Raw genomic sequence first — 23,742 nt, forward strand, 5'->3', positions numbered from 1 at the left:
TGTAATTTTGTCTGTCTGTCATGTCTGTCTCTAGGGTCCTGAGGTTTGCGGAGTCAGCGTACACTCCTCCAGCGTATATCTCTGAGATGGAGCGAGTGGGACAACAGGGCGATATCATCCTAGTTTCAGGAATCAAAACCGGACACGCCAAACTCAAAGCCAAATTACAAGAGACAATATATAAGGTCCATGTCTCACGTGATTAATTTTACACTTATGAATAGATTTTTGGCCGTTTTGAAAATAAATATGTTATGGCATAGATAAGAATATGTTAGCAAAAGTTCTGAATGTATTTTTCTGAATGTAGCATACTTTCAAATTTTTCAGGACGTTGGTGCTGCTGAGGTCAGATTGCTGATTCTGGAAAACATTCTCTTGAGTCCCGCCTATGATGTTTATCTGCTGGCTGGCACCTCCATCAAATACAAAGTCCAGAAAATCCGTCAAGGAAAAATTACTGGTAAGCTTTTAGTAATTCATTTTGGTAAATTATTTTCGTTATTTTGGCCAAAAATAACAAACTAATCAGACTGTATTCCATTACCAAAAATATTTACAAAATAAAATTATTAAAAGGGACTAAAATATTTTAAATTAAAGCTGCACTGTGGACATTTGGCCTCTGTATGGCCATCTAAACACTGTAGGAAGGCATCCCTAAAGGAGCTGGATTAAACACCCTTGCTCTCAGTTATCAATAAATTGATAATCAATATAGTTTAAACTTAAAGGTGCCATCGAATGTTTTTTTACAAGATGTAATATAAGTCTAAGGTGTCCCCTGAATGTGTCTGTGAAGTTGCAGCTCAAAATACCCCATAGATTTTAAAAAAAAAATTTAACTGCCTATTTTGAGGCATAATTAGAAATGCGCCGATTCATGCTGCGGCCCCTTTAAATCGCACGCTCTCCGCCCTCTCCCGAGCTCTTGTCTCTATCACTGCATAAACAAAGTTTACACAGCTAATATAACCCTCAAAATGGATCTTTACAAAGTGTTCGTCATGCAGCATGTCTAATCGTGTAAGAACAATGTTTATTTGGATGTTTACATTTTATTCTGAATGAGTTTGATAGTGCTCCGTGGCTAACGGCTAATGCTACACTGTTGGAGAGATTTATAAAGAATGAAGTTGTTTATGCATTTTAACAGACTGCAAGTGTTTAAAAATTAAAATAGCAATGGCTCTTGTCTCTGTGAATACAGTAAGAAACGATGGTAAATTTAACCACAATTAACAGTACATTAGCAACATGCTAACGAAACATTTAGAAAGACAATTTACAAATATCACTAAAAATATCATGATATCATGGATCTTGTCAGTTATTATCGCTCCATCTGCCATTTTTCGCTGTTGTCCTTGCTGGCTTACCTAGTCTGATTCAGTTGTGCACAGATCCAGACGTTACTGGTTTCCCTTGTGTAATGCATTGAACATGGGCTGGCATATGCAAAATATTGGGGGCGTACATATTAATGATCCCGACTGTTACGTAACAGTCGGTGTTATGTTGAGATTCGCCTGTTCTTCGGAGGTCATTTAAACAAATAAGATTTATATAAGGAGGAAACAACAGAGTTTGAGACTCACTGTATGTCATTTCCATGTACTGAACTCTTGTTATTCAACTATGCCGAGGTAAATTAAATTTTTGAATTCGATGGCATCTTTAAATATTGGGAAAAAAGCTAATGGACCCAAAATATCCATATGGGTTGGCCATGTTGGATTTTATACCAATGGACATGCTATGTCTGTAGTTGAATGTGTCTTCCTTAATTTCAGAGCTGTCCATGCCCTGTGATCAGTATGAACTTCAACTTCAGAACAGTGTAGTCACTCCTAATGGAAACCCAGAGGCCCCTGTCGCATACTTGGACCAGAGCAGCTCAACAGTCTTTGCCCTTCAACATGGACACACCAACATTGTGCTGGACCACAAGAGTATCCTTCACATCACCTTTAAACTGGCATTTTCCCAGCTTCAATAAGAGACTGAGGTTCCACCGAACAATACAAAGTCTTTCATGAAGAAAGGGATGCTTCTGAAGCATGTTATGTTTAGAGATGATTAATTGTATTTGCAGGAGTTGATTTGATAACTTTACTTTGAGGTTTCCTTCATTCTGAATATCAAGGTCTTGGGATGCAGGGCGCTTCCCGACTTCCCAACAGCACCATCTATGTTGTGGAACCTGGATACTTGGGTTTGTCTCTTTATTAGCTTTGCATGGAGAAAAATGTCAGCATTTTTGACAACTTGTGATCTTAAGTTGATAAATTGATAAGTAAATTAATAAGACTTTTTAGTATAAATGAATCATGATTGAAACCTTTTTATCATCTTCTCTACTAGCATTCAAGATTCATCCTGAGGATCGCTGGGTCCTTGAGACAGGGAGGAAATATGAGATCTTCATTGAAGTGTTTGATAAGTCAGGCCACAAGATTTATCTGTCGGATGTAAGTTGAGTTTGGACTTTTAAAATGTGTCTTTGGTTTTAATTCTTATCAATGTGATTAAATGCATCTTCTGCTCATAAAGCCCTTTTTATGTGTATGTATGCTAGTGTATACTCACAGTCGAACACACAGCCTTGGAAAGTATACTTCATTTGACTCGTACGCATACACTGGTGTTTGACACATGCGTAGTTTTGAGCAATCTCTCACCACTAGTTACAACCCATGTAAACATCTTTTGCATTATTTCATGCTAGAGTTGTACAAATGAGGGTACCTTCTAACCTCTTCGCACAATCTTTCGTCTATATAGGCCTCCATTGTCACTGTAGTTTGCATGCATTCCGGTCTGTTCTGTTTATGTAGTTTTTATTTGACTGCCTTGTGAATCGACACCCCCAGGGCACGGTTGCCAGCTTGTGGAAAACTGCAAAAATAATTAAATGCACACATGCGACCTGCACATACAAATATGTGCGGTTACAAAAATCGCTGATGCTCCGAGAAATAAGGCTTTTTCCACCAGTCGCTCGCAAACATGTTGTTTGTCATGGTTTAGATAGCAAATTCAAAAACCACTAAAGTAATTTTACATTTATTTAAAACAGTGGTTTCCTCAATGGATACAAATGTGAAGTGATGCTTCTGTTCTTTTGAACATATCAGATGGAAATCGTTCTATGTTAACAAATTGTTTTAACAATATTTTTTATTAATTTTTTTTAAATTAAAACTCAAATTTTCACAGAATATTCGTATAGAAATCACGTTCCCTACAGAGTACTTTGAGGTTCTGGAATCATCTGTTAATGGATCTTACCACCACGTGAAAACTTTGAAACATGGTCAGACCGTCATTGATGGCACGCTGAAAGCAGTCGTTGATCAAGTAAGTTTTTGTCTCATTACAAGGTGAACATTTGTTTTCTTAAGCATTTAAAACTATATAATTTACCCCAGTTACATGGATCTTCCCAGTGTTCAGTGTTGGTTTGTCGACATTATTCTAGTTTAGTGTAACCTCATTTGTGTCTTCAGACAGGAAGTGTCCATGCACTCTCTGTTCCTGTGCGTAATGAGCAGGATGTGGAGATCTACGACCCCATAGTTCTCAAACCTACCATCCTTACATTTCCATGGCAACCAAAAGAGGGAGCATACCAGTATACCATCAAGGTATCTTTTGTTAAAGATTAACAATTTAGCATTCTTTGGCATTCTAAAGTTTTAATCTAGTCTTCTATGCGTTGTTGAATCTGTACATTAATGTGATGTTGTGTCAGGCAACTGGAGGAAGTGGCAACTTCAGCTGGTCATCCACTAACTCAGCAGTCGCCACAGTTACAGTGAAAGGAGTGATGACCACCGTCAAGGATGTTGGAGTCAGTGTGATCTACGCCCATGACGTGAGAAATCCACTGCATTATGGAGACATGAAGGTGATGACAACGCTTGTGCTTCTACAAATCAATTTTTTTTTAAATTACTGTTCTAGATTGATCATTCTTGAATGTTTTTTTATTTTTAAATAACACATTGTATTTGAGCATAGGAATATTGAGCTCTTCTCTCAGATAATTTGCTTTCTGTTGTTCCTGCAGGTGTATGTGATTGAGCCTGTGAGGATGGAGTTCAGCCCATGTGCAGTGGAGGCCCGTGTGGGCGTAAATCTGGATCTGCCGCTGCGAATCTTTGGTCAGCTGGCCGGAGAGAGAGTGATGCTCAGTGACTGCTCACACTTTGACATGCAGGTGGACATGGAGAGTCACGGCATCTTTCAGTTGTTGGAGGGTGAGTTAAGTTGATGATAAAAAAAATAGTTTCTTGCATGGAACCAAAGTCCCTTTAAAGCAGGGCTCCAGACAAAAAAAATCATTAAGGAGCCATTGGCTCCTATAGGGGGAAAAACAGAAGCCAAATAAAGTGCCACACAACAATGAACTTAAATTTTTAAATCACTTACTTTTAGTCATCCTATACACAATAGGATGACTAAAAGTAAGTGATTTAAAAATGATACATCTCCTCTTTACAGTTTCATCATTTTCATCTTGTGTTTTTTCTGGGAAATGAATGTCACTATTTTCACTTAAAGGGGTGGTTCAATGTTTTTTTTTTTTTTTCTAGGCTTGATTGTGTTTTTGGCACAGTTTAACATGTCTTAATGCTTCGTTTTTTTTTTTGAAAACGCTTTATTTTTCATATATTTTACCTTTAATCTACACTTCTGTTTCCACTATCATATGAATGGCTCGTTTGACATCCTCCGAAATACGCAATGTGCTCAGATTGGTTAGCAGGTTGGTAGCTGGCCCAGTGTATCATGATTCGCTGAAGCGTCCGGATATGCCACGCCCCTTACCATCTGTTGCTTCAGTGAAAATGTAAATAATGGCATCTATATTGCTGTATCAAATTGATCCCAAATTAGACCCAGATGAAGAGGGTCAAGCAGAACCTCTGTAATCGTGACTTTTAAAGGATGTTTATGAATGGTATTTCATTTAGTATTTGTGTCAAAGTGTTTAGATATGCTGTCACTGCTGTTTGTTAGCTTTCAATATACAGTTTTATCCAGATTTATAGCTTTACTGTAGCCGAATACATGCCTGAGTAGTAGCATTTTTGTAAAGGTAGCGTTTAATTTATAGCATGAACAACTGTTTGTTTATGAACATAGAAGTTTGTTGGTGTTTGTTGGCATTTGTTGAAGTACGCACTAGAATTTAGCTAACTGGCTAGCGAAGCAAAAACGAGTTGCTCTTTGTATATGTTCTTGATGCAACGAAAAATAGCAACAGAACTATACGTTTAAAAGACATGTACAAACAATAAAACGTACTTACAGATTGAAGCCAATAAACGGCGCCTTCTGCTTTTAAAGTGGGAACTGCTTCTTTCAGTAAAAGCCTTTGTGTAAATCCAGCATTGAACTCGTGTAGATTCTGGAAGCTGTCTTCAGTGACGCATCCAGTGTAGAAAATATCACGGATTATAAAGGGTTTTATATCTTTTGACACGTTGTGTTGCGCCGCTCGCGTCCGGTGTACACAACTCTTCCGCTTCCGCATGCTGTGCGACATGGCCTTGCCCACTTTGTTGCATGTTCCCGGGGGCGTGTTTTGCAGGGTTTATGATGTCACCAATCCGGGAAGAAGCTCGTTGCAGTCCAAACCGTTCGTTTTTGTAGGCATTAAACTGCCATAACTTTAAAAGACAATATCTCTGTTTGCATTGAACTTTCAGCGCTGTAACTTTGCAGGTACTGTTTATGCTCAAGCAGCAACATTACACTCTAACTAAAGTTAAAAAAAAGTGAAATCGCATTGAACCACCCCTTTAATACTCTTATAGTTTTTGTTAATATTATGAATCCGATTAGATTTGTATATTTTCTGCTTTAATTTTTCATTGTTTTAATTTTTATTTTGTCTGTTTATTTCTATAAATTTTTATTTTAGTATTAACATTTATTTCAAGCAATGAAAAATGTTTTTAATGGTTTTCGTTAACTATAATAACCCTGGTGCTAGTTAAATCTTTATATTGAATAATATGTGTCAAATAATGTTCTTAGTCTTTCCTTCCTGAAGCTACAAAAGTTTACATTGAATCAAATGAAAATAAATATAAATATATGGAAATAAATGTATAAATATATTAAATTTGGTTTGTGTAACCAAATAACAGGTGAAATACAGCAGGATTCTTATTTTGAAATGTGTGCGCTTTACTTTTGCTGTTCAAACAAGTTCAGATGAGGAAGGAAAAAAAATTACGTTGTTACAACCATTTACAATGCATTATAATATAATTAATATAAAGTAAACTTCGTCATAATTGATCAGCATTAGTTCATAAGCAATCGGTTGACAAATGTGCACTAATGATTTATTGCGAGCTGCTCTGAAGCACTGTTGTTGCGAGAGCCTGAAAGTACAAAAGCACCATCTTTTGACTTTAAAACATGCAGCGCTCACATTTATTTAATGAAATAAATTAATGTTAATAATCACATTAGGGAGTATCATGATTCGTTTTTTCCATCCACAAAATATAAGACGCCTTTAAAATGACCCATTAATACTCTTGTTATACCATTTATGGTACTGAAGACTTTTTATGACCTTAAATTTATCTGATGAGCATGAGTGGAGTGGAATAATGAAAGTGATCAGCATAATTGATATTCAAAACGGTAAGTACGTGCTGCATTGTGTGTTTATCTGCAGTTTGGAGAGCTGGTTTCCCCTTCTGAATAACGAATATAGACAAATTTATATGAAGAAATAGGCAGTTGTCTCCTTTATGCAGGAGCAGAATGCGCAAGCTAGTTGACACTCAGCTGTAGTCCTTTCGGTGTGTTCAAATGCAGCTTATTTGCACCAACGTGAGGCGACAACAGTCTTTCATCAGCATCATAGTTCTTTGGTGTCGGTTTGGTGTGTGATATTTTTCCCTACCCATTCATATTTTGGCGCTCTAACTCAGTGAAACTTTCACATGCAATATCTCAAAACAGGAAAATTATGTGATAGGCTACTGGTCACCAGTGTTGGGCATGTTACTTGAAAAAAGTAATTAGTTATAGTTACTAGTTACTTCTCACAAATAGTAACTGAGTTACATCATTATAAAAGTAACTAATTACCAGGGAAAGTAACTACTGCGTTACTTAAAAAAAAAAAAAAAATCAAATATGTCAAATAACTTGGATGCCCTCAGTATTAAATATGTCTAAAAATAAATTATGCTTGATCCAACTTGCTCACGAAATGAAATGAGTGTGTTTGAGTGCTATATCTAGCCTATATTACATAAACACTCATTTTTATGGTTTAATCTCTCCAGTATTTAAGAAATTAAATAAATGTGATTAGTCAACTAATGGCTTAAATGAACAACTACTAGTCGACTATAAAAAAAAACTTATTTCACATATTTTTGATCCAGCATGTCACAAAGGGTATTTTGGTCGGAACTCGCACTCCGCTTGCATGCTCTGACACACACACACACACACACACACACACACACACACACACACACACACACACACACACACACACACACACACACACACACACACACACACACACACACACACACACACACACACACACACACACACACACACACACACACAGAGAGAGAGAGAGAGCATCGTACATTATTATCAGTTTAAAATTATATTTGTGTATGACTAACCTGTACTATTTCTTTACAACAAAACGCTTTGCAGGTCTATCATCTCTAGTCACACACCAAGCATCATCAGTTAGCCTATGTGTTCCACTCCAACACACACCAGAGAAAAAACTTTGCAGGTCCTATGGCTGAGAGAGAGCCTACTCGGTTGAAACTGAGCTCAATTTTAGTAATGCAGCATTTTATTGTCAGTAACAGCAATGGCGTTGTAAGGGGGGAACAAGTAATTAATTTGATTACTCGTTACTGAAAAAAGTAACGCAGTTAGTAATGGCATTTATTTATAACCCCGTTATTCCCATCACTGCCTGTCACAGAACATGCAAATAACATGCAAATTTTACAGTCATAACGTGTGAATTTGTATGGTCGCCAATGGCGACCTCAGCGAAAATATCACTCACAAATTAATATTTTTAGTCACAAATGAGACCGTTATTGAATTTATTTATTCTGCTGAACACAAAATATCATTTTTTTTGTGTTCAAAACGTGACAAAAAAAATTTTCCAAGCTGGACCATGTGCAGTTCTAAGTACGTGTCTCAGAACACTGTTTGAACCTGAGCTTCCAACGGCTGCTGCAGTGACGCAATGACTTTATCAGCAGCTGATTGGCTCTTTTATTTAGAAGGCGGGACTTATTCTGCCATATTGCGCGTTTCACTTTCTATCGTTCATAGTAATATGCACCGTCTTTGTATATTTAAAGTCTTTAATGGAACACAAAACTAGAAATTGATGAGTTTTCATACAGCATATAGTTAAATATATTTCCATATAATTAAATCTATTAACTCCCTGAGGTTGGCGCGTTTTGCAGCTTTTTATCACACTGCAGCAAAAGAGACTTAAAATACTTCGTCATTTTTTGTCATAGAGACATAAGTTAAATATCAATTGAAACTATAGAATATCTTCTTTTATTTGTATACACTTAGATTAAAAACAAAATGTTGTGCTTTTTGCAAAATAAAGAAAACTAAAATGATGCATGATCTCTCGTCTCCCTCTGAACAAAGTCCAATCTGATTACTAATGACAAAAAAAAAATAGACTTATGTCAAAAGAAACGTTGAAATGTCAGGTTTTAAATTGAGCAAGTCAAATCGAAAACAAAAATTCTTTATGTAATCTGTATGAAAAGAGACACATGTCCGAAGTCCGTGTTTCAGCTCATTATCCGCTAATGCAGCCACGCCCACGGAGCCAGCGCTATTCAGAGGCAAATTATGAGTCAATACAGGCATACATCATCTCAATCGTGTATTCATTGTCTTGAAAAGTGTTTATCTTTATGTAAAAGCCATGGTTAACGACCTCTGGAAGACATGCCGTTAGTTCCTGATATGTCCTCTTCTTCTTTAGAATAATTTGTGGACTAAATGTGCACAGAGAGTGCCCTCCGGCTGCAAGTATGAATTGAAATCACCATTCCTGAAATGTCCTCTTCTTCTTGAGAATAATTTGTGGACTAAAGGTGTACAGAGCGCCCTCCGACTGCAATGAATTGAAAACACCAGCACTCATAGTGATGACAATGAATATAGAATAAACTCTGTATAGAATAAAATCTGTATAGAAAATTGACATAAACATATGAGAATCCATCAATATTTCTCCAAATGTGCATGCTTTTAAACTAAAAACCTATAGTCAGACTCTTTGCATCACAGAAATACATTATATTTTAAAGAATATAATAGAATACCATTATTTTAAATTGAGCTGAGACATGATTACAGAGGGTTTTTTTCACAGCCTACCATTATTATGCAGCACCATTAGAGGTTCTTTATGCAATTCTTTTGTCTTCTCAGGTGTAAATGGCCCATTATTCATGATGATTCACGCCTCCACGCATACTGTGTTTCTTGACAAAAAGTGTCTTACAAAAACTAAATCAATTTATTGTTTTATATGAACAAATAGGCATTATAATTTTTACATAATTTTGAAGCAAAAACTCTAGCCTACAACCTCCAATACCCAGAAGTCTTGTAAACACAGATTTAATATATAGTTTTGGCCTTATTTATTTCTTATTTCAATATTTGCAGATTTAACAGAAGCAAAATGTTATGTAATTAATCCAAGTCTGTGTAGAGTTCTACTCTTGCAGTATTTTGAGCATTTGTGTGTGTTTGTATGTTTTTAGGTAGACTTCCTCTGGGTCAGGGCCACTGCAGCGGGGTTCGCGTTAAGGCCTTGACCCCCGGTTACACCAACCTGTTGGTTAGCTATACCCATAGTAATGTTCACCTCAGTGCGAAAATCACCATTGCTGCCTACCCGCCTTTCAAGGTAAGATGTTTTAAAATAATATTTTAAAGATGGAGCAGCCATGTTGCCATGAGTACTGATCTGTAGATGACCATGCTTGTCTTTGGCAGCCGGTTGACCCTGTATCTGTGGCTGTGGTGACATTGGGCTCCTCTAAAGATATGATGTTTGAAGGAGGCCCCAGGCCTTGGGTGCTAGAACCATCCAAGTTCTTCAGAAACCTGACTGCTGAGGACCATAGCAGCGTTACGCTGTCTCTGCATGGACCCGCCTCACGATCCTATTCCAGACATTTGGTCAGAGCCACATGCAGAGCTCTGGGAGAACAGGTAGAGATGTCTATGATGTAATATCCTTTAGGCTAAGTTCACACAGCAGCAGAATATGGTTGTCAGTCCTGTATTTGAGTCCTTAATACTGTTACGTTCACACACAATACGGTTATTTACGGGAGTGACAACCGCATTCTACAACCAAACTCACACCCGTAAATTTTCAAACTGATGATGGTTAATGAAGATTTGATGGATGATCGCATGGTTCAATTGAACTCTGTTGTGTTAAAAGTGATAAGACTTTCAGTTTTATGGATGTCACCATCTTTGAAATGACTTTGGTCACTTTCGCTATGGTTACTAGTAAGAGAATACGGGCTTGACTCTTGTTACACATTCGTACAGACAGTATTCGAGACACTGCTGTAAGTTGGTGTTTGAAAGAGACATTTCAAGACTCACACCTGGAAGTAAATGTGGTTGTCAGTCCCAAAAACTGACTGTGTGAACGTGGCCTTAGACTATCCACTAGGAATGTGGACTTGGAATATGTTTGAAATGTTCAAATTGTGTCTTCGCAGGTCTTAGCAGTGACTGTTGGAAACCAGCCCACCATGACGAACCCCTTCCCTGCTGTGGAACCAGCTGTTGTGAAATTTGTGTGTGCACATCCGTCACGTCTCACACTGACCCCCATTTACCTGAACCCACAGCTGGACGTGTCCTGCCCTCTGCTGCAGCAGAACAAACAAGTGGTGAGCAGTCAAACTCTCACTATCTGTAGTCTTAACATGACAGGAAGTTCAGTAGCATTTGTTCTTGTTCTGTAGGTGCCAGTTTCAAATTATCACAACCCAGAGCTGGATGTGGCGGCTTTTGACCAGCAGGGCAGGAAGTTTGATAACTTCAGCTCTTTGAGTATGATCTGGGAATCCTCCAAAGTTTCCCTTGCAAGCATCGAACCGACCATGCCCATGAAACTACACATACACGAGGATGACAGCAAGCAGAAAAAACTTCATGGTACCTTATAATGAATAATCAGACCACTGATAATTATGAAATGCAAATATGTATTAGGGATGGACGGTATGTCAAAAATCCTAACACTGAGTAATTTTATATTGTGTTTCTAGCATATCACAATTTATTAGGGATGAACCAATACCATTTTTTAAGGACCGAGTACGAGTACAGATACTTTTTTTTTCTAGTACTCGCCGATACAGATGCCCGATTTATTAATTTTTTTTTTTTTTTTTTTTTTTTGATGTTGCAGTTTTCCAAGCACAACACAGTGAAACTAATGAATGTAGGACATTCTTTATTATTACTCTAATGAAAAAAGTAATCATTTTTATGTGCTTGTCACAAACTTAAAGAACAGAAATTTCACAGTGTCCAATAACCTTCAAAGGGCATAATTTTATATATTATATATATGCTGCGTTAACGCGAGACTCTTATCGGGCAATAAAAAAAATATCGCCGTTAATCTATTCTCAAAGCTGGGTCTATTCTACGCAAGTTATGATGACTTTCACCTTGATATTTTAGCGCGGATGTATACCTAGCCGAACTGACCCTTCTCAAAGACCCACCCGCCCCCCTTAGTTACTGTTGCTTTGGTCGACAAGCCGTGGTGCTGTCAGGCCCGTCACACAGTGATAAATGCATCACGGAGCAGAGGACACTGACAAGACAAAGCAGGTAACTTATGATATTTAACAAAGTCCCAGCTTTAAAACTGTGTAGTTTAAGAAATTCAAACAATAAAACCCGTTTTCTTTAATGTGTCGTGACCATGGTCGTGACAGATTGCTGTAGCGCCTCAGCTCAAGAGGCTCGTAAATATATAGCATCAAATAAACATGAATGAACATGAGAATCAGTGTTGTTTCAAACGCGGAAAGATGTCAATATACAAAATATAATATACAAAAGTTTAACTCCACCGAGGTTAATGTTCTAACTCCTATCTGCTTTGTCGGACAAAATGGTGGATTACTTTTAGTCATTTGCTGCGTTCCAATTCGCCTACTTATAGTACGCCCTAAAAGTACTCTTTCTGTGAACAAAAAATATGTGCTTTTGAGTGTTTAGCAAAAGAGTAGACAAGCTTTGGGACATATCACGTCATACAGTTGCGTCTTTGCTCTCTGTCGCATCCAGTCACCGTAAACTTCCCTGTCAATCATCTTACATCCTCCACATTTTATTTAGCTAATTTCCTACCGTATCGGAGAGAAATGCAGCACGTTGATCTGCAGTCGCGAGTCTTTCATGTGGAGAACTCTCCTCATATTAATGCATAATGATGCATTTAAAACTTAATGGCCAATCAGATCTTTAAAAAAAGTCCACATTGGTATTTGCAGATGAAAAACAACACATATAACATTAAATAAATATTTTCTATCAGTATGAACTGATTATTAGTCACTCAAACAGCCTCTCAGCCTCTATCGTACATATTCGTCATGTTTTGTAGTTTTTAACACTTTTTACTCGTGTTTGTAGTTCTGAACTGAATCCTCGTACAACGCGCAATGGGTTGTGGGCAATATTAGCCTTTATAGTGTGCACGGATCCACACTTCGAAAATCTACCGGAAATAGTAGACCATCCGGGGACTTTTGGCATAGTCTTTTCAACATACTATGCTTTGGCACACACTTATTTTAATCTCACATACTATTTAGGATGGATAGTATGGACATTGGGACGCATGGACAATTTGGGTATCTCACATATTCTGAATGTCTTCGGCAGAATTCAAATGAGCCATTTTAATCTAGATTAATTCCAAAATTAATCTAGATTAAAAAAATTATCTATGCCCACCTCTAATAAATATATATATAAATTAAAAAAAAAAAAAAAAAAAATATATATATATATATATATATATTTAAATATATATATTTAAATATATATATATATTTAAATATATATATATATTTAAATATATAATACATATATTTAAATATATAATACATATATTTAAATATATAATACATATATTTAAATATATAATACATATATTTAAATATATAATACATACAGGTGCTGGTCATATCATTAAAATATCGTAAAAAAATATCGTTTTTCATTTATACTAGATTCCCTACATGTAAAGTAAAACATTTCAAAAGGTTTTTTTATTTTTTTTATTTGTTGATTAGAGCGTACAGCTGGGACCATGATTTCAACATGAAATGCAAAATTTACTTTTATCTGAAAAGAGGACTTTCGACCACTGTTCACTGTACAGTTCTTTTTCTTCTTAGCCCAGGTAAGATGCTTCTGACGCTGTTTCCGTTTCAGAAGTGGCTTGGTAGTCCTTTTCTTGAAGATGTCTGAGTGTGGTGACTCTTGATGGGGTGACTCCGGCTTCATTTGACTCATTGTGAAGCTCTCCCAAGTGTCTGAATTGGCTTTACTTGACAGTATTCTCAAGCTTGTGGTCATCCCTGTTGCTTGTGCACCTTTACCTACCAAATTTCTTCCTTGTAGTCAATTTTGCATTTAATATGCTTTGATACATCACTCTGTAAACAGCCACCCCATTCAGTTAAGACCATCTGTGACTTACTCTCTTTGTGGAGGGTGTCAATGATTGTCTCCTGGACCATTGCCAAGTCAACAGTCTTCCCCATTAGTGTGGTTTCAAAGAACAAGAGATACCTGGAATTTATACTGTAGGGATGGTCATTTAATGAAACTCAAATGTAAATATTCTAATATTTCGAGATACTGGATTTTGGACTTTCATTAGCTGTACGCTCTAATAAACAAATAAAAAAATAAAAAAACTTTACATGTAGGGAATCTAGTATAAATGAAAGTTTCATTTTCTTTTAAATAATTTACAATAAAAAAAACTTTTTCACGATATTCTAATTATATGACCAGCACCTGTATGTATGTGTGTGTGTGTATATAATATATAATATATATATATATATATATATATATATATATATATATATATATATATATATATATATATATATATATATATATATATATATATATATCAGCACTTCTCAAAGTCCGGACTCTAATCCGGACCCACCTCCATTTCTTATTTCAACAGCAGTAATTGTGTGTAAGGGATTAAAAGTCTGGATTTCGTACTTTGATAAACGCATGTCAAAATCATTTGTTTAGTGTTTTATGTCTTTTTGGAGATGGTCCGAAATTAAAGTGAAGGCGAGATATTTAAGTTTTCCTGCCATGACATCCAGTGAGTGTATACTTTTGACGTAATTGGGCGCGAGTCGCGCAACGCCAAACTTCACCGCAGTAAGCATTTGAATGGGAGTGGAGCAGTGGTTCTCAACCTGCGGCCCGTCACGAATGTAAATGCAGCCCTCGATATGCTGACCACAATAATAATAAAAAAAAATTATAGCATTTATTTTTGTTTTAAAATTTAAATTAAAGTGAATTTAAATAAATATAAATGAGCTATAATGCTTTGTCATATAAAATAATTTTGGTGAGCATTTATTTTCAGACATCAGGCAATGTAGGCTAATGATGCAATCACTCAGTTAACGAAACAAACACAAGTGCGCGCTTAGGAAGAATTCAAACAGTAGCCATTAATATTGTAAATGTAAGCCTCAAAATGGTCAAATTTGTTATTAAAGCAGAACTAAGTAACTTTTTTTTTTTTTACCTTCATAAATAGTTTTCTAAGTCCTTACGATGGTTAATTGACTTGTAGTGGTGTGTTTGAGGCGAGCACTAACCCCCTCTGGCACGTCTACGCCAGAATACAGCACTTGCAACTTGAGCTGCACCGACCCGAAACGATCTCGCCTCATGTTCACGTTCACGTGAGAGTGACAAAATGCTTTACGGTAATTCAAAAACAATGTATATATTATGTCTTTATAAGACAATTTCGAAAATTACCCACCTCCATCGAGTGTACTGTATTTGCAAATTACCCACCTCCTCTTTCTTGTACTGTATTTGCAAAACTACTGCGCTGGCGAGTGTTGTAGTCGTTGTATTCCAGAGCTGCGCTTGGAGTATTTATGACAGTGTCATTCACTGAAGGAAACTGTAGGGGGAGCTTTGCGAATCTTGCTTAGTTCTGCTTTAAAGGAGAAAAACTAAATGTGGAACATAAAATGAAGGAGCACATGCAAACAAGAGTCGCAGCATCTGCAGTAAAGGTAAGAAGAATGGAAGAATGAGTAGCAATGGTCCAATGTTTGCTCTGTAGTAAAGTAGGCCTACTTGACAAGCAAAACCTACAATTTCAAAAGACTGAACTGTAAATTCAATGTGTTTGTTTGATGTATTTTAAATCCGTAAAAATAACCGCATCAGCACACCCGCGGCTGGAATGAGCCCAACTCTGCGCGCTCGCGGATCCGATGCTGCGCGAAAGATTGCGACATGACAGAATGCTTGATATCGTCAGGGATTGTAATTAGCCTACAGTGCGCTCAATGTTTGTAAAAAGAGCTGAGTAACATTTGCTTAAGGCGTTTATGTGATTGTTTGGTGACTATTGTGATGCTGTTGAAGAGAGTCATACAGTCATACAGAATAAAATAGCAACTTAAAGTGATTATATATATACAGGTTGTGTGTTCATTGCGCATTACTGATAATTATTGTAAAGCTAATGTCAGTAAGTTAGTTTTTATTTGTTATTTATTGCATGCAACATCTAGGTATAATAATAGTATTATCTGCTAATACCATAACATTAAATCTGATTGGTTTGCATTGGTGACGTCATATGTAAATTATATGCGGCCCGTGAGACTTGCACTTGGACCGTTGTGCGGCCCACTGGGAAAAAAGTTTGAGAACCACTGAGATATATATATATATATATATATATATATAATATATATATAATATATATATAATATATATATGTGTGTGTGTGTGTGTGTAAGTTGTGAATAAAAACAGAATGCAATGATGTGGAAGTTTCAAATTTCAATATTTTATTCAGAATACAAAATAGATGACATATCAAATGTTTAAACTGAGAAAATGTATCATTTTAAGGGAAAAATAAGTTGATTTTAAATTTCATGGCATCAACACATCTCAAAAAAGTTGGGACAAGGCCATGTTGGCTTCTGAATTGAGCGCTGATAACAACTTGGGTTGTCCTTGTCCTCTTTTAAAGTCCCAGTTTTCCAAAAAGAACTTCAAATTTTGATTCGTCTGCTCACAGAACAGTTTTCCACTTTGACACAGTCCATTTTAAATGACCCTTGGCACAGAGAAAATGCCTGCTCTGCCTCTGGAAAATGCCTCTGGATCAGGTTTAGATATGGCTTCTTTTTTGACCTATAGAGTTTTAGCCGGCAACGGATTGTGATTTTGTTCACCAATAATGTTTTCTGGAAGTATTCCTGAGCCCATGTTGTGATTTCCATTACAGTAGCATTCCTGTATGTGATGCAGTGCCGTCTAAGGGCCCGAAGATCACAGACATCCAGTATGGTTTTCCGGCCTTGACCCTTATGCACAGAGATTGTTCCAGATTCTCTGAATCTTTGGATGATATTATGCACTGTAGATGATGATAACTTGATGATAATCCACAATTTTTGGCCGCAGCATTGGGGGAATTGGTGATCCTCTGCCCATCTTGACTTCTGAGAGACACTGCCACTCTGAGAGGCTCTTTTTATACCCAGTCATGTTGCCAATTGACCTAATAAGTTGCAAACTGGTCCTCCAGCTGTTCCTTATATGTACATTTAACTTTTCCGGCCTCTTATCGCTACCTGTCCCAACTTTTTTGGAATGTGTAGCTCTCATGAAATCCAAAATGAGCCAATATTTGGCGTGACAAAATGAACATTAATGACAAATATAGGCTATGGTCCCTGTAAGACCGAATCCATGGATACTGACACGCATCCTGTTTTTACCCAAATGTTTACGACCACTTAAGCCATTACCGACTGTATTTACGTGAGATACTCCACACGATGGACATTTTGACAACTATGTGTGCATTTGACCATTCTGGCACAAGGAGAACTGATCGTGCACAAGAAAGAGAGAGCGCGTGCGAGAGAGAGAGCGCGTGCGAGAGAGAGAGCGCTTCTGGCCTGTGTCATTCAGCGTGATTCCGCCTATCCCGCCTTCACTAATTGATAACGAATTGTGATTGAAAACATGCAGTTCGCAATGTGTGGGTTGTCATCATTAATTTTTAAGTATTTCCACACCTCTGAGGCTGACATTGTTTCTGCTGCTGCCGTCGGTGACAGAAAATTCTGTCAGTTACGTCATGTGAGGTATCGGTCTTTGATATCGGGGGTATTTTTATGAGTACAAGTACATGAGCTTGGTATCGGGCCGATACTGGTATCAGTATCGGTGCATCCCTACAATTTATCAATTTAAACATTAATCCATAAGCATAAGATTACAGCTGGAACGAATAGTTGACGATATTAACAAAAAATTGCCAGAAAACCGAAAATATTGATGATAGTATCAGAGAATGAGAAAAAGTGTAATTGCATAGATAAAGTATCAGTTTTGACATGCCTATAAAAGTATATATCCATTATGAATTCAATGGTACTGAATTCCATTTTTCTACATATTAAATCTACTGGTTCACACATTTCTGCTGTCACACAATAATATACCATCATACCGCTCAGCCCTAATATTTATTTTTGTTATAATAATAATAATAATAATTAATAATAATAATAATAATAATAATAATATAAATATATATAAATGTATGTGTGATGTTTTCCGCAGGTCTTCAGATGGTTCTTGTCCATCATGAATCTGGTGTTGCAGCCATCACTGTAACCGCAGTCGGCTATCAGACGTCTCATCTAGATGCAGCAGCGGTTTTGAGTGGAGTGAGTTCCTCTGTAGTATTTTGATATGAAAGTTTTTTTTTTTTTTAAACCCCAATCAAATCCACAATAAATCGACTCCATTTACTTCAAATCAAAACATGGTCAGGAATAGAATACAGGATTGCAGTTGTTCGTTGTTCTTTACATGTATTCTTTTTTTCTTTTTTTTGACACAAAGCCTTAGATGCCAGTTCAGACAACAGGTTCACGCTAATAAGCGCCCATTGTCATCTCTTAGTGCAAAAAGCTGCTCGGACAGCAGAGTTCAAGATAAAAATAACTAAAACAATGATGCTTGCTTATTATAATGTGTTTATTCTTGTTGGCATTTTTTCCCCCAAATATTTATTGTATTAATATTACATCAGTGAAATTACAAAGCTGGCACAGAGGTGTATTATTACAGTGTAAAGTTACTATGGCTTTTTTTTTTAAGTGAGCTACATGTAGGATAAAAGTATGTGACTGTGTGGTTATTTCTGCGACAGCTCCAGTTCTCACTTCAAAAAATGAAGCGGATATAGTTCACTTCTGGCAGATATAGTGCACCAAACTACCATGTGCTTTCCAAGGATTAGAGAGTGAGTGAGCATGTGAGTGATTTTGGACACAGCAACGGAGTCAACAATGAGAGTCCGTTCCTGTTCTAGAGTCGACCCTGAAACTAGGGCTGTTCAGAGCTGTGTGGGGGCAGGAGGGCATGGGTTTAATGGATATCTGGTTTCGATTAAGCAATCAACATCCTGAGGATCAGAGAAAGGCTGATTCGCCATTTCTGGAGAACATGAGCCGTTTCGTTTCCTCAGCAGGAAATGACTGACTCTCTCTTTAACCACACACATCACCCCACAACATCACTTCAGTTACTGTTGCCAACAACAAACCTAACCAGCACAGGAAGTTGAAATGGCAAAAGGCTAGCTCTGTTTTAACACCTAGCCAGCAGTGACTGCCAGATATTTTCTAACTGAAAAGGAGCTTCAGGTTCATTTGAAAGACTCTTCTTGGGCAGCAACTCATTTAATAGTCACACATTAGCATATGACACATTAGCGCTTTTGTATGAGTTTCCTAAGCATTTATATAATTTAAACAAGTCTTTAAATACCTGTTAAACACGTAATTCCACAAACCTCCCAAACTTTGACAAATCCAGCTGAAGATCTCATTGAAACCCATATACAAATGCATGTACTCTGTGTGATTGATTCAACCTTTGTAAATTAGCTTCACTGGGCACGCATTTCTTTTTTCTTTTTTCTTTTTTTAAAAATACCATTATAAGATTACAGAATCAAGTAGTTGCTATCTAAATTATAAATCAGGGGCCATATTCACCAAACATCTTAAGGCTAAAAGTAGCTCCTAACTTGCCGATTTAGGAGAAACTCTTAAAAATAATGGGTGTGTCAGTCATAATTTTAGGAGTCCTAAATTTTTGCTCTAAGAGTATTTCACAAAGCATTTTAAATAACTGTTTTAATTTTTTAAATTTTAAATCACAATAACTGATCAACTAGCTCCTAAATCTGTGAAACGTTAGTAGTCAAGAGGACTCCTAGGTCACTAAGACCAAATCACAAACAGTCCTAATCCACCCAAACACACCATTGAGGCAATAGCGATAGTGCCTTGGGTGCTGAACCTTTTCTTCATAAATGCAATACATTTTGATTTATAAATTTGAATCTACGATGAGACGCCAAAAATAAATCTTTAACAAATAAATAAATATTGTCCAATTACCTTTTCCAGTCTTTTCATGAGTTCACATTTACAAATGATTGAATAGAGTTAAAACAATTTAAAAAATAAGCGTATTTGGTGTGCTGTCCAAGGGGATCGAGGGCTCCGAGCTTGGAATTTAGCCCAAACCCAAAGTTCTCCCTGTATCCCCAGCCGAGAGTGGAGCGGGGTGGCGGAGGGATGCAGAAAACTGTCGAAATAACTATAGGCGAGTCGGCTCTCGTCTGTGTTATATTTCTCCTCTCGAGCTGATTATAAAGACCGTTTGAATGTGTTCCTTTTATAAACTTTGTTTATAAAACATAATTTGTTGCTTGAATTCTGCATTCTCTTGAGATGAAGACATCCAAAAGGCGATCCACAATTAACTGTATATTTTAATTACTAAAGCCTTTATTTGAATAGGGCAACATTTTTATTAAAATATATTTGTTTGAATAGGGCAACATTTGTATTTTAAAACCTTTATTTTAATATGGAAACATGACACCTCATTCTACAATATTTCTAAGATTAAATCGCTGATTCCTCCCCCATCAGCCAATCACTGTGTGTATACTCCATAGCAACGAGGTCAACCCCGCCCTTATTCCTCTATTCCTTAGTAAAAGTTTGTCTCAGCAGCTTTGTGAAGAGGTTTTAAGAGAAAACTCTTAGCTAAGAATTTTTACTGCTATTTAGGAGAACTCTTAGTGGTAAGATAAAATGTTTTGTGAATATGGCCCCATGGTTTTATCCCTCAAATTGATACATTTTCAAATAAATATTATGTAGTAAATATTAATTAAGATAAATCTAAATATAATTGCAATAATTATGCTTGTTATTTACTATTGTTAAATTAAATAGTCTGATGTCACATATATTGGCTTTTGTTTAGCTGTCGTGCTCTCTAAGATATCGGCATCAGCCAGCAAAGAATCCATATCGGTGGACCACTGCCAATTTACTCATACATATTGAATCATTATTGAACTTCACTCTAAATCGGAGCTCTGATTCATGTGTGTTTTGTTTACATGTGTGCATTAGTTTGATCCTTTAGGTGCTGTCTCGGCCATGCTTGACCTTCTGTTAGTAGAGGACGTGAGGGTGACCCCTGACACAATCACCATATACAACCATCCCGATGTGGCGGTAAAATACACACACACACACACACACACACACACACACACACACACACACACACACACACACACACACACACACACACACACACACACACACACACACACACACACACACACACACACACTCTGCTGTGCCTGAAAGAGCTTGTACAGTGTGCCTGACATCCGCTTCTCTGCAGGCGGATCTGACTCTGCAGCAGGGCTCCGGTTATTTCTACATCAATGCAAGCATTGAGGGAATCGCAGAGGTCACATTTCAAGAGTCCCAGGGAATTGCCCAGGTAACGTTTTAAAGGCCTGTTCCAGGTTCAATAGAAGTCAAGTCAAGTCAAATTTATTTATATAGCGCTTTTTACAATTGGTAATTGTTTCAAAGCAGCTTTACATATTAGAAGCACAGAAAAAGAGAAGTGGTTAAAAATAAGCTGTACAAGCAGGCGTGGTAATATGTAACATATACAAGATGGTGCTACATTAAGCCAATGTCGGCTGACTCCCAGGGGTGGAAAAACCCCCCTAGGAGAAAAACCCAGCGTGCTAGCACTGGGAAAAAAGTCCTAGGAGGGAAAAAACCCCTTGGAAGATATATATAATATATGTAAATGGATATGGAGATCAAAATCTGAATTATACATTTTTATTATAGAGATTAAAAATAGATTATATATAAATATATGTAAGCGGATACGGAGATTAAAAATCTGAATTATAGATGCAGCCAGAACTGGATCTGTAGGCCATAGTCTCCTGGGCTACGTTGTGGTCAGGTCCAGACACAGGTTCTCCATCTGATCTGGATACGGCCTGGATCCAGCACCCGGCAAACCTCAGGATAAGCAGAGAGACTGATATTAGCATAGATGCCATTCTTATTCTGATGTACAGGTATATCTAGTGTTATAGGAAATGTTCTCGGTTCCGGCCGACCTAATTATTGCAGCGTAACAATCCTTTAACGGATTTGAAAAATGTTAATGTATTGATAATGTGTATGCAAGAGCAAAGAGATGTGTTTTTAGTCTAGATTTAAACTGACAGAGTGTGTCTGCTTCCCGAACAATGCTAGGAAGATTGTTCCAGAGTTTAGGTGCTAAATAGGAATCTAATAAGGATCTGCCGCCTTCAGTTGATTTTGATATTCTGGGTATTATCAACTGGCCTGAATTCTGAGATCGCAATAGACGTGAAGGACTATAATGCACCAAGAGCTCGCTTAGATACTGGGGAGCTAAACCATTTAGAGCTTTATAAGTAAGTAGCAAGATTTTAAAATCTATACGATGTTTAAGAGGGAGCCAATGTAATGTTGACAGAACTGGGCTAATATGGTCATACTTTCTGGTTCTAGTAAGAGCTCTAGCTGCTGCATTTTGGACCAACTGTAGTCTGTTTAAAAGCCGAGCAGAACAACCACCCAGTAGAGCGTTACAGTAATCTAGTCTTGAGGTCATGAATGCATGAACCAACTGTTCCGCATTTGTCATTGAGAGCATATGTCGTAATTTAGATATATTTTTTAGATGGAAGAAGGCGGTTTTACAGATACTAGAAACATGACTTTCAAATGAAAGATTGGTATCAAAGAGCACACCCAGGTTCCTAACTGAGGACGAAGGTTTAATGGAGCACCCGTCAAGTGTTACAGAGTATTCAAGGTTTTTTCGTGAGGAAGTTTTTGGTCCGAAGATTAGGAGATCAGTTTTTTCTGAATTTAATAATAAGAAATTTCTTGTCATCCAGTTTTTAACGTCAGCTATGCATTCTGTTAGTTTTGTGAATTTGTAGGTTTCGTCAGGGCGCGAGGAAATATAGAGCTGAGTATCGTCAGCGTAGCAGTAAAAAATAAAACACCATGCTTCCTAATTATTTCTCCTAAGGGCAGCATGTACAGAGTGAAAAGCAACGGTCCTAGTACTGAGCCTTGTGGTACTCCATATTGAACTTGTGATCGATACGACATCTCTTCATTAACTACTACAGATTGATAACGGTCAGATAAGTAAGATTTGAACCATGCCAAAGCAATTCCACTAATGCCAATATAGTTTTCAAGTCTTTTTAAAAGAATGTTGTGATTGATAGTGTCAAAAGCAGCACTGAGATCTAATAACACTAATAGAGAAATACAGCCTCGATCGGATGATAGGAGTAGATCGTTTGTAACTCTAACGAGAGCAGTCTCAGTACTATGGTATGGTCTAAATCCTGACTGGAAATCCTCACAGATATGATTTCTTTCTAAAAAGGAGCACAGTTGTGTTGAAACTGCCTTTTCTAGTATCTTTGACAGAAAAGGTAGATTTGAGATTGGCCTGTAATTTACTAAATCTCTTGGATCTAGTTGAGGTTTTTTAATAAGAGGTTTAATAATAGCATTCTTAAAAGTTTTTGGCACGTATCCTAGTGTTAAAGATGAACTAATTATATCAAGAAGTGGACCTACGACCTCTGGAAGCATTTCTTTCAGTAGTTTAGTCGGCATTGGGTCTAACATACATGTTGTTGATTTTGATGATTTGATAAGTTTAGATAATTCTTCCTCTCCTATAGCGGCGAATGATTCTAGTTTTACCTCAGGGACACTACAGTGCACTGTCTGAAGCGAAACTGTAGACGGTTGCATGTTTTTAATTTTCTCTCTAATATTGTCAATCTTGCAAGTAAAGAAGTTCATAAAGTCTTTACTGCTGTGCTCTTTGGAAACGTCAGCAGTTGAATCTCTGTTTCTAGTTAATTTAGCCACT

General features: G+C 37.0%; 1 protein-coding gene across 1 annotated transcript in view; it reads left to right on the plus strand.

Annotated features, from left to right (window-relative positions):
• nup210 (nucleoporin 210) overlaps nt 1–23,742 on the plus strand; it is a 126,988-nt gene that overhangs the window by 3,891 nt on the left and 99,355 nt on the right. The window contains exons 5-20 of the mRNA XM_067370411.1: nt 35–185; nt 331–463; nt 1,794–1,952; nt 2,147–2,215; nt 2,365–2,471; nt 3,220–3,360; nt 3,510–3,647; nt 3,755–3,910; nt 4,073–4,262; nt 9,837–9,982; nt 10,072–10,290; nt 10,818–10,991; nt 11,067–11,259; nt 18,013–18,119; nt 20,898–21,002; nt 21,178–21,279. Coding sequence (XP_067226512.1) covers nt 35–185; nt 331–463; nt 1,794–1,952; nt 2,147–2,215; nt 2,365–2,471; nt 3,220–3,360; nt 3,510–3,647; nt 3,755–3,910; nt 4,073–4,262; nt 9,837–9,982; nt 10,072–10,290; nt 10,818–10,991; nt 11,067–11,259; nt 18,013–18,119; nt 20,898–21,002; nt 21,178–21,279 — 2,290 coding nt within the window. The remainder of the gene's footprint in view (nt 1–34; nt 186–330; nt 464–1,793; nt 1,953–2,146; nt 2,216–2,364; nt 2,472–3,219; nt 3,361–3,509; nt 3,648–3,754; nt 3,911–4,072; nt 4,263–9,836; nt 9,983–10,071; nt 10,291–10,817; nt 10,992–11,066; nt 11,260–18,012; nt 18,120–20,897; nt 21,003–21,177; nt 21,280–23,742) is intronic.

The sequence above is a fragment of the Chanodichthys erythropterus genome, chromosome 20 (assembly GCF_024489055.1).
Source record: "Chanodichthys erythropterus isolate Z2021 chromosome 20, ASM2448905v1, whole genome shotgun sequence".
NCBI lineage: Eukaryota > Metazoa > Chordata > Actinopteri > Cypriniformes > Xenocyprididae > Chanodichthys > Chanodichthys erythropterus.